This window comes from Nannospalax galili, unplaced genomic scaffold, assembly GCF_000622305.1.
Source record: "Nannospalax galili isolate Female #2095 unplaced genomic scaffold, S.galili_v1.0 scaffold940, whole genome shotgun sequence".
NCBI classification, from domain to species: domain Eukaryota; kingdom Metazoa; phylum Chordata; class Mammalia; order Rodentia; family Spalacidae; genus Nannospalax; species Nannospalax galili.
This window is the reverse complement of record NW_008346079.1, coordinates 310,707-322,743: the sequence shown is the minus strand read 5'-3', so window position 1 is coordinate 322,743 and position 12,037 is coordinate 310,707. Positions and strand designations below refer to the sequence as shown.

The 12,037-nt window shown below is 46.9% G+C and overlaps 1 protein-coding gene across 7 annotated transcripts in view; it reads right to left on the bottom strand.

The window, feature by feature from the left end:
• The window catches only part of Gria1 (glutamate ionotropic receptor AMPA type subunit 1), a 371,033-nt gene that overhangs the window by 114,567 nt on the left and 244,429 nt on the right, over positions 1–12,037 (bottom strand). For all 7 annotated transcript variants that reach the window (XM_017800413.1, XM_017800408.1, XM_017800409.1 and 4 more), the window contains one exon: positions 9,188–9,292. In XM_017800413.1, the coding sequence (XP_017655902.1) occupies positions 9,188–9,292 (105 nt within the window). The remainder of the gene's footprint in view (positions 1–9,187; positions 9,293–12,037) is intronic.

Here is a 12,037-nt window from a genome sequence, read left to right as displayed (position 1 = left end):
ACTCTCGAGTCCAGCCTTGGAAGACAAAAGAAAAATGAGGAGGAACCCAATAGAGGGATGCTTTTGGAAGCCCTTGTCAAGAACTTCCAATGGACTCTTACATGAACATTTGAAAATTGCCCTGTTCTGACTGTTTTCTAGTCCCTGTCTAGAACTTGTAATGCTAATTAATTACTCTTGCCTTTACTTCTCCTTCACATCTCCTATTCATGATTCAAAGACTTTCTTTTCCTCCTTAGAGATATGTATTTTGGGAGTCTTTTAGACAGACCCACTGAAGGGGTACTCCAATTGCCTCACTTGTGCCCCTGTTCAGCATGGAAGAAGCCAGAGCAAGCGGTCTGCATCCCAATTCCCTATTGGCAATTTGGGTAACCCCTTCAGAGGATGGTGTGATAAGAATAGGAGGTAGGAATTGGCTAGGCAGTTAGGGTAAGAAGACCCCAAGGAAAAGTAGGCAGTTTCTTGGCTAAAACTCACAATGTCCTTGGGCCTCTTAGCAACCTACTCCGTTCCAAAGGCCAAAAATGTCAAAAATATTGGGGAGCTTGTATCTAATCCTTATAAGATTTTAGGGTTACCTCTTCAGAGGGGGGAATGTTAGAGTAGCCAAAAGCCCTATAAAAAATAAATCAATCAGAGAAGAAGTAGTACATGAAGTTATCAGAAAAAAGTGATGGGGAGATATGGGAGGAGTTGGAGGGGAGGGAGTGGGCATGGATTGGATGAAAATACCTTATAGACATGTATAAAATTCTCAATAAATTATTTAAAAAATTGTGTCCATATGTATTTGTACATGCATGTATGAGTATTTGCACATGTGTGTGTGCATGTGGAGGACAGAGGAGGACATGGGATATTGTTCATGGTTAGTTTCTGTCTCCCTTGAGACTCAGTCCCTCTCTGAACCTAAACCTTGCCATTTGTTTGGCTGGGTGCATGGCCAGCAAGCTGGAGCCATCTGTCCTCCTGTTTCTACCACACCCTTAGCACTGGGGTTAGAGTCATGTATGTCACACCTGTGTTTTTACATAGTGCTAGAGATCTGAACCCAGGTCCTCATGCTTGTAGAGCAATGCTGTCACCCACTAAATCATCCTCCCAGCCCCAGTTTAGCTGCTTCTACTGAAATAATACAGCCACCAGTGGAGAGGAAGTTATACCCTTTGACTTACAACAAACTCCTTTAAAACCCAGTTTATGAAGCAGTATTGTGTTTAAAAAGAGGCCAAGAGTTTGGTCTGCTGTTAAACAGATCTGGTTTAAGAGCTGGGCTTTCCTAACTAGTGTGACCTTGGGGTTCTTTAACCCCTATGTTCTCAGTCTCTGATCCATAGAATGGTTATACAATAAAACGTACTTCGTGGGGCTTCTGGGAAGACTCACTAACAGTGGACGAAAGACCGTGAGCCCAGGACACAGCTCAGGCTGCCAGTGACGCGCATTAGCCAGCTGCTTAGCAGAAGGCGTGGAGGTTTTTGCACTGCAACACACTTCAGTTTCCAATTTGCTACTGAACATTACCAACCTCCAAAAGAGGCACAGAGGCTAGGACACCTCACACTACTGGACGATCCAATCCCCTTCTGTGTCCAGAATGTTCCAAGGTAAATTCTTCAAGAAAATCACAAAGCACTGCTTTAAGATCTCACGTTATTTTGATAAGAGATACTGGAAAAAAGAAAGATGAATCCATGAAAATCAAGCTCATGTAGCTTAGAGGAAAATTTGGTTGTTATGGAAAGTGACCCTTTAAAGCCAGTATCTTAGGCTGACTGTTAAATTAGGACCAATATAAAATATTTGATAGCCTGGCTGATTTATAACTATCTTCATATCAAAAGCTAGTATTCTAATTGAATATAGTTTATTTTTCAGTGTGTGTGTGTGTGTGTGTGTGTGTGTGTGTGTGTGTGTGTGGAGAAGCTTGTATGTCATGTGCTGGTATGCATGCACATGTGCCAACAGAAGTTGACACTGGGTGACTTCCCCAGCTGCTCTCCACCTTATTTTTTGAGACAGTCTCTCACTGAACCTGTACGGCAGTATTTGGCTAGGCTGCCCGGCCAGGGAGCCCAGGGAAATGCTCGCCTCCTCCTTCCCAGTGCTGGGGTTACACACACATGCTGCCAAGCCTGACTCCTTTTTACATGGATGCTGGGGATCAACTCGGGTCCTCATGCACAGCAGGCATTGCATAGACAGAACCATCCCCACCCAGAACAAGTTTCTTTTATGTCTAGTTGTCTCATTGGAAAAGATAAGACAAGCTATTGCTACGGTCAGCAGAGACTTCCGGGTGCAAACGCTCACGCTACCCCTCACGTGAGCCAATAGACAGAGGTTTCTGGTTCCACAGTTGGATGAGAAGAAAGGTGCCAAAGTTGTCTGAGAGACTCTGAAGATCAGAGCACATGTCCTTTTATTTGGGATGTGGGCTGGATTACCGTACAGGACTTTGATTTTTCTACTGAGGATATGCAGGGACTTTGATTCTATCTGAAAGTAAATCAGAGTTGGTAGTTTGGTAAAGATTGGGGTCCTCTGCATAGGAGAGGATTTGGGAATTCTGACAGTGAGAGGTCTTCTCCTGGGGCCACTTACAATTTTTGATCTCCTATTTCCCATCTACCTCTAAAGATTCTTTGAAAGTTGGAAATGAGTCCAGATGATAGAGCAGATATTTTTAAGTAGATGAAGTTTAAAAAGGAGATGATCACAGAACTGTGGATTCAATTGATCTACCTTGCAGTCATCAGCTTGAATTTACACACTGCTATCTCAGGATTGCCTTTGAAGCCACATCCTCTGACCTCCCCAAATGAGGAGCATTGAAGCCAGTTGCCTACTGGGCAGAGCTGGCTAGCTGACCACTAGGGATTCTTATTAGTCTTCCATATTGTAAAGTGTTGGTGAGAAGGGGCTACCTCATCAGAACTACATTTCCCAGTGTGCTTTGCATCCAGTTGGGATTGAGGATTGGGTTCTGATGGGATCATCTACTAAGCTTTTACTTAACAGATTGTTATAATTTACATATCTGTGCTTCCAGTGAAGTTGAGCACTTTTTCATAAGCAGCAACAAAAAAGAACAAAAACTTGTTATTGAATAAACAAGAGACAAGCATCTCTTGCGTTCAGTTATGATTTCAGAGTTTAGCCATCACTTACCCACGGTCAGCTAAATCAGCACGCCTAAAAGATTGAAGTTAATTAGTTCATATGTCCCTTTATTTGAGAATGTGGTGATAGGGGATGCCAGGTAGAGGGTCAAGAAAACAAATACCAGAGAGGGGTTTAGCAGGTGTGAATACCCAGGGGACAGAACAAGGTCTGTGTAGAGGCAGAGCCATGAGTAGAAAAAGCAAAAGCTGATGTCTGGTGCTCTGAAGGCCAAGGTCAGGAGACGCACCGTGTCAGTCAGGAGACGCACCGTGTCAGTCAGGAGACGCACCGCATCAGGAGATGCACTGTGTTTCTCTGAAGATAAGGGGCCAATGGAAAGTTTTAAGCAGAGGAACGGTATGGTTCAATGTATATTTGAAACATACTTCTTAGCTCTTTTGGCAGAAGAGGGGTCTTGTAGGGGGCAGGACCATAGGCAGACAGCACTGAGAAGGCTGCCTGGGGTATGGGAGGTGATGTGGGCCCTGGGTTGGCTAGTGGAGATGGTGAGTGGCTGGACTGAGGCTGCATCGGAGACGGACATGAGTCTGTACACCCAAAGTTGGATGTCAAGGACTCAAAGCCTTCAGACAGGGTATGGAACGGTAAGCTACGAATTGTTCCAGACTTCAGTGGATTACCTGTGATACCAGGACTTTGGGTCACTGTGGTCTTTCCTACCCAGTCTTTCCAACACAGCCATATGCAAGGTCAGAGGGAGAATAGCAGTCCCTGGGTCAGCGGAGGGCCCCTCAAAACAAGATGAAATGAGTAGATGTCAGATGCCATCAGCAGTTCAAACACAGCGCTAGCCACACAGTCAATGGGCAATGCTGGTCCTCCAAAGAAAGCATCTGTCACAGATGCCTTTCTAACTCTCCTGTGAGCACTCATTAAGAGAATTTGTGATTCTATCCCAATGCAACAAGGTATTTCAGAGAGAGAGAGAGAGAGAGAGAGAGAGAGAGAGAGAGAGAGCGCTCTAAGCCAGTCTACTCTGTGAAGTGGTACCTCTAAATGGAACACCGTAAAACTTAGCATCAATGCAGCCAGGGCCAATCCTGGCATCTAAAGCTTCCAGTCTTGGACAGAGCATGCACATCTCAGTTGGATGTCCAGCTGCATCGGGATGCCTGGATCCTGAGACCTGGGTGCAGGTGAGACTAGAGCTTCCTACCAGCCCCGAACAAGGAAGAAGCAGTTTCTCAGTATACATAGCAGATGACGCCTTGCAACTTGGTGCAACTAGGTCACCCTTGAAAACCCGAGAACTTACTTTGCTTGGAATGTGATTGGGTAAAAGGCCCAAGGCACAGATGCGGAGGGATTGAGTCTTTGACGTCAGGTACCCCTGTAAACAAACAATGTTTAAACCCACATTCTAAGAAAGGATTTAGTCACTGAAAAGTGCGTTTAAAAACAGCCTGTGGATTGGAAAAACCAAGTGCACAGCCATTCGCTCATGGATCTTAAGGGTCCTCTGTTGGCTACTGTATGTATGAAGTCCACAGGCTTGTGCCCAACTCAAGGCTGGAATAAGGTCTGTGTGACAGATAAAAGGGGCCTTAAATCACATGAAAATGGGCTTGGTGCCTACCGTATGCCTTTCTGAACCTCGTTCTGTGGAAGTGTAGGCACTGTCTCAGTTAATCCTGAGAAACAGGCCTGTGAGGTAATGGGGTATTATCCCCTCCTCCCATCCCCCTCCCTGTCCCTCCCCTTCCCTCCCCGACCCCTCTCTCTTTCCTTCTCCCTCCCCCTCTCTCTTCTTCTCTTCCTCCTAGTCCCCTCCCCTCCCTCTCCATCTCTCCAAGTCAGAGTCCTGCTACATAGCCCAAGCTAGCCTCAAACTCCCCATGCTCTTCCTGCCTGAGTCTCCCAAGTCCTGGGATTACAGGCATGAGCCACAGTCCCCTGCTTGCACTAGTCCTCTTTTAGAGATGATCTGAGACTATTCTGAATAGCTTGCTCAAGGTCACATCCCAATGCAGAGGACAGCAGAGACTTAACTCCTGGTCTGCCTGTCCTCATTGCCCCAGCTCTTCACAGCTCAGCACCAGGAGGCCAGGAGGCTGGGGATGGAGCTTTTAACATGCACAGAGTACAGGGCCTCCTCTCTTTTCTCCAGGGGCTGGGACCCAGGATTCTGCATTTTTAATCCTTCTGTTTGTTGAGGACTGCTCACTTTTGCACAGTGCAGAATTGGAGAATGTCATCCTTAAGGCAGTTTGTGTGATGGGGAAGGTCCCTATCTTCATTTCTATAGCAAACTGAAATCCTGTCAGGAGACGGATGAGGTGACTGGGGCAAAGGTGGGGACAAAGCTGGTAGAAAACACCTACTAAGTGCCATTTCCCAGAGATACCCACAATGTCAGAGCTGCAAGGAGTTACAGATTATTCAGCCCAAGATACCTTACATTAAAGATCCAGATTCACACACAGCTGAGTTGGAGTCTGCTTCCAACCCTACCTCTTACAATACCCATGCTTTCAGTATATCACGGTGTCGGGGGATGGCTGAAGATCACCTGGCTTTACTTTAAAGCACTCCCACTACCTGGGAGAGAGGACAATCCAGACCCGAAGGCTGCTCTCTTCTCCCTGTGCTATAGCCCAGGATGGTCTTGAACTCCTGATTGTCCTGCCTCACCTTCCCCAGGCTTGGAACCACTAGTGTGCACTACCGCATCAAGCTCGGCCTCCATATTCTAACTGTACCAACACACAGCTGTTAATACATTGTATAGAAACACCAGATTCTGTCCCCCGCCCCCGGATTCTGAGGTCAGTCCCGGTTCACAGTTGGCAGCTTTCTATCTAAGAGCAGTTGTCTGGCCGGCTCCAGCCCTTCGATGAAGACCTGCAACATCTATGTTTCACTTGCAAGGCAAAGGGCAATGTCGCAGCTCTCCCGAGGATCTGAAAGGAGGAGGCCATGTGCCTGGTGTCCCTTTCAGGGACAGTAGCACTCTCCCAGTGTGCCCATGTCTCCCAACAATGTCCTGATTATGTCAGTCTGATCGCATCAGCCTTGACAGCAGCTGTGACAAGATGAACAAGGGCTGGAGGGTTAGGGGCTTCAAACAGGATGTTCCTCTGACACCCTGAGACCTTTGGCAGCCCACAGGCCCCTCTGCCTCAATTACTTACCAAAAAAGGAGCTATCTCACTAGGTCAACACTAGATAGAGTATACACACAATTCACAGACATACAGTATTAGATGCATGATTCATGGACTATGAACAAAATGCTTTGAAAGGCTAAGGAAGTTCTATCTCCCTGCCCAGATGCCGGCATGTGCCTCTGACAGTTGCCAGGGCTAGTGACCACACCCCTGGGCAACAGACAGGTGCCAGTCGAGGCAGGATGTGCTCCTATTTTACAGATGTGGAAATTGAGGGTTAGGAGAGCTCAGTATTCTATCTGGCATCTTCTTTAGGGCAGGAGTTGGAAGAACCTGGACAAAAAAGTTGACCATGAACTTGACTGTATCTTATTTTCTGAAAAGCATTGTTCAAGGTACATTTTGTCCTCAAAGAGAGACCCAGCACAATCACTGTGAGAGGACTGGGGATGGGGGCTCAGTGGAACAGCTTTTACCTAGCATGCTCAAGGCTCTGGGATCAACCACCAAAAGAGAGGAGAGAGAGAGGGGAGAGAGGGAGAGAGGGAGAGAGGGAGAGAGGGAGAGGGAGAGGGAGAGAGAGAGAGGGAGAGAGAGAGAGAGAGAGAGAGAGAAATAGACAAGAAGGAGGAGCTAAAAGAATGGAAAAAAAGACATAGTTCGAGATATGGTGAGACAATAGAGAGAGAGAGAGAGAGAGAGAGAGAGAGAGAGAGAGAGAGATTAAGATTCATATCTAAGATGGTGCCAAACTTTTACTGAAAAAAAATGGATTTGCTCCTAGTGGCTACTACATTTACAGACAAGTAGGGTGCCTCTGTTTGGGATTTGATGACCATTACAGTAGCTGATTACTGAAGGGCAGCCTGGGTGGGGGAGGTGTCAAACAGCCCTATTGTTCTAGGAAAGAGGGTGGGATGTGTACCAGCAGCAAGTGCACCAAGGGACAGTGTGATGCTGTCCTAGTGGGGTTTAATAAGTTGTGGGAACACAAGAGGTCAGGGAAATGGCTTCTGGGTGAAGGCGGTTAGATGAGAGATAAGATGCTTGAACTAGACCCTTGTGGTGGGCAGAAGAATGCCCTCCTGAAGATGTCCCACCCTCATCTGAAGGCTCGGACCGCGTTCCCTCACACAGCAAAAGCAATGAAGAGTTGAGATGGAGGTTACAGACATGGAGGTGGGGAGAGCCTGGGCCTCCGGGTGGGGCCAACCAGCTCACCAACCTGTCAAAGCAGAGCCTTCCCCAGCTGTGCAAGTGGAAGAAAGAGAGATGGGGTGTCGTTGAACCCAAACATGGAGATCCACAAGCCAGGAAATGTGGGCAGCCTCTGGAGGAAGTGGACAAAGGGGGAAAAAGCCTCCAGAAAGGAACAGAGCCGCCAGCACCTTGATCTTAGCCCAGTGATACACAGACTCACAGGGTGACTTCATAGTATTGCTTTGTCATGGCTTATAATGTATTTTGACAGTGGTAGTAAAGTCATGCAGTTCTGATGTGTGGGATGAGCTGAGCCACCAGGAAAAGAGGTGGGTCCCACCACAGACAGAGAGGATGGGCTTCAGGGAGCCAAGCATACCATGTCCCCAGAGCTGTCTAGAACCTTCTGTCATGATGGCAGTGCTGTGACTATGCTGTCTGACATGATTGCCATTAGCCACATGGGGCTATTCAACACATAATAATTTTAATTTCTTAATTCATTAGAAATTAAATTGAATAGCCCATGTGGTTAGTGGTTAGTATGCCACCTTTCCAGGTGTCAGAATCAGCACTTTAGATGCCTGTACAGCAGAGACCCTTTAACCCTATCCATGGGCCCACAAGGGTGACTCCTGTCTACCTGAGGCTCAGTGAACCTGGAAGACATGTACACGTTCCCAGACAAGACAGTGGAGAAGTTGGGCTTCTGTTCTAGGATCCCAAAGATCCATGGCTTTCTAGCAGCTTCAAAACTCGGGACAATGCCTCACAGTCGGCTCAGCACAAGGAGTTAGGCCTGTGATGAAAGTCAAGGGCAAGAGAGGTAGATGCTGCCAGGGCAGACTTCAGTGGAAGCCAGGAAAGTCTTCCCAAGGGACAGCATGTGTGCTCAGGGCTGAGGGTGAGGAGGTGTCGTCCAGACAAAAGACAGCAGCAGGTGGAGGGAGTCCAGGTGAAGGAAAACCGGTGAGAAAAAGAACAGTGTGTTCAAAGACTGAACGGAAGTCAGGGTGACTGGCATGGAAGAAGGAAGTGCCAAAGGTCAAGGCTGGAGAAGTAGACAGTGGCCATATGTCAGCTCTCGGAATTCTAAAAGTTACCCAAAGGATTTGCACATCATGTTAAAAGTTTCAATCTGCGTGCTCCGTACCAGATATAAACATATGCACCATTATTTTTCACAGACTTCTGTACAGGAAAGGGAGTGGATGGGGATGAGTGTGGACGATCAGAAGATGGCCAGCCTCACTAGTAAGCATGTTCTGACAGCAATGCCATTGCGTGTCCATCTGTTGCTGTGTATTTTCAGGTTCTTTTTTATATTTTGAGTCAGGGTCTGATCTACAGTCCAGGCCGGCCTCGAACCTGTAACCCTCTAGTCTTAGTCACTCAAACGCTGGGACCACAGACACGCACCACTCTGCTTGGCTGTTCCTTTGTATTTTCAAGTGCTTTTCTGTCTCTTACATGCTCTCCTAGAAAAAAACTCGGAGTTTCATTTCACAGAGCGAGAATTCATTCTTAGAGGCCTGATTTTCCCCAAATTCTGGTTGGCTAGTGGTACAGTTGAGTTTAGAAGAGTCTAGAATCCACATTACCTATGTGTGTTCAAAGGTCTGGTTTAGGAAAGGACCCTCAGTGCTGGCCTAAGCCTCCATTTGGTAGATGGCAGCCACGGCTGACCTTACCTTCCGGATGCCATCATGTTTCATCTCGATCACATGGAGGGTGTAGTTCGTCCGCCGTCCCTTTTCATTAAACTGCACGTTTCCTGTCAGACCTTCGAATCGCACCTGGAAACAGAGCCAGACACGGAATAGTGAAGGTGGCGAACGCACAAGCTGTGCCTGTTGATGTTTTTGCTGTGGTTTGCACTTGGTTCTTGTAACTTGGGCTGGCTTTGCACTCCACATGGAGCTGAGAAGGATGTCCTTGAATTCCTGATCCTTCTCCCTCCACCTCCCAAGTGCTCAGATAACAGGTACATGCCACTGACCCAGGCAAAGCGATTCTTGCTTAGCAACCTGGGAGTCCACTGTCTTGACTGCACACACCCCTTTCTGAACAATGCTTCTGGAAACCAGTTAACAACCTAGGACCCCCAACCTGCTTCAAACAATGGAAATAAGTTATTCCTTAGTGGCCCCTTCATAACACCCTGCTTCTATTCAAGCACATCCCCAGATACATCCCAAGACCAAAGAAGATGGGCCCATCTGCCTGGACTAGTTTGGGGTGCTTAGGTAACAAAGCAAACTGTGTTCTCCGAGTGGACTTTTAGGGAGAGCCCCTATTGTCATCTTATGCCTATGCATAATTGGGCATGCATAGGATTAAAATCAGATGTATTATACAGGGGACTGTGCAGTGAGAAAAGAGCTACTAATCTAAGCGTGTCATTCAAAATAGAGAACCGCCCAAACTGCACCCTTAGTCACCAGCTCCCTATTCTCCCTCTTCCATAAAAGGAAACCCCCAGATAAAACTGGGGCCTTGGAGTGCCCTATGTGGCCCACTGTCAATCTTGACAGTGTACCCTTTCCTTTTTATTAAAAAAATTTTATCATTTTTATTTTATGTGTATGCATGTATTACCTGCATGTAGGTAAGTGTGCCCATGTCATGCAATGCCCATGGAAGACAGAAGAGGCCGTCGGATCCCCTGGAACTGGAGTTATGGACAGTTGTTAGCTGCCATGTGCATGCTGGGATATGAACCCGGGTCTTCTGCAAGAACAACCAGTGTTCTTAACCACTGACCATTTCTCCAGCTCCTGTGTAGCCTTTTCTAATGCACTGTGGCTTTGCTGTGAACAAACACGCTTGTTCCTTTGCTGTCAGGGTGTATGCTTATTTCATTTTTAATAAGATAGTAAGACCCTGGAATACCTGGCCCAGACCTTGACCACCAGCAACTACCACCTTTAGCATTTCTTTGCTTTTTCTGCTGAAGCAAAAACTCAGAACTCAAGAATATTGCATGCATTGAGGACTTAGAGTACCCACATGCTCAGACCTCCTACCTCTTGCCCATGGCCAGCACCAGCAGATTCTCCACCCTGCTGAACTGGGATCCACCCTGTGTCATTCTTAACCACGACTTCAACAGTGCACCAGCGAGCATGCTTGTGCTAATCTTTGCAGCATCCCTGACCAGGACCCCTGCTGCCCTGCGCCTCCTCAGGTGTGTATCTGAAGATGAGGAAGTTGCAGGAGGCCCAAGGACAGGGACTCATAAGTCAGACCCCAGACTGGAAGCTAGCCCTCTGACTGGCACCTTGGGTTACGCTTGGGAAAGGTTCTCCAACTCCTTTGTGAGTTCAGGGAATCTCCCCGCTAACAGCCAGGTGACCTTGGCGAGTCACCTTTTTCATATTTAAGTGTCGAAAGTTCCTGCCCTGCCTACCTTAAATGACACAGTTAATGTAAAAGTGCTGTGGAAACTGGAACACAGGTATGAAGAACTCATGTTCAGCCCACAGCATGTAGGGCTTTAACAAGGTCTCAGTCAAAACATAATTTCTATCAGAGAATCTGCTGTGTGGGCATCTTCTCTCTGAGTGAGTCTCACTGACCTCGAGTGGACTCACATCTCTAAGATAAGATTAAAGGTGAGGTGGTCATCTGAGATCCGAGTCCTTTAGGGCTTAGCTACTGCTCTGCGGGTGATTGATAAATCTCATCCAAGTCCAAGTTGAGGATGAGTCCAGGACACAGAGTCACAGTCCCTGAGGGGGACCCTGTGCCCTCATATTCTTCTTGCTTGAGGTTGGCCAGCTGAGTCTTTACCTGCTGTATTAGTCAGGGTTCTCCAAAGAAACAGAACTGGTAGAATGAATATATATGTATAGAGATTTATCAGCTTAGCTCACAGGATAGAGTCCGAGTAGTCCAGCAATGGCTGCACCACACTGGAGAGGCTGAGAATCTGTAGTTGCTCAGTCCACAAGGCCGGATGTCTCAGTAGCCTCAATCTGGCACTGAAGGTCTGATGAATTCCAAAAGATCATCCAGTCTTCAGTCTACAGCAGCAAGACGAACTCACAGGCGAGAGAGAGAAGGCAAGCAGCAAGAAGCCAGGCGTTCTCCTCTGCCTTGGCCTTTTATACGGGCTGCCATTAGAAGGTGACACCCACATTTAGGGCGTGTCTTCCAGCTTCAGATGACCCAGTCAAGAAGATCTCTCTCATTTCAGTTAATCCCAGATCCAGTCAAGTTGACACCCAGGATTAGCCATCACAAGTCCACCCCTTGTCAACTTGACACCCAATAGCATCTCTCTATGTCATGCTTAGTTTTCAAATGAAAGCAATGTTAAGGTCATAATTTTACCTAACATGATATAACTATCCCATCATACAATGACCAATGCATTATATATCTTAGAGTAGGTGATAAGGTCTTCAAGGAATGCTTAGTCCTTTAGTGTCTCATAACCCAATATAATCATATAGGTTCACAATACTTAACCACTTAACACATCTCAATTACACATTCAAAAAAGAGTAACTCAACTATCTGCTTAACGTAAGTGCATA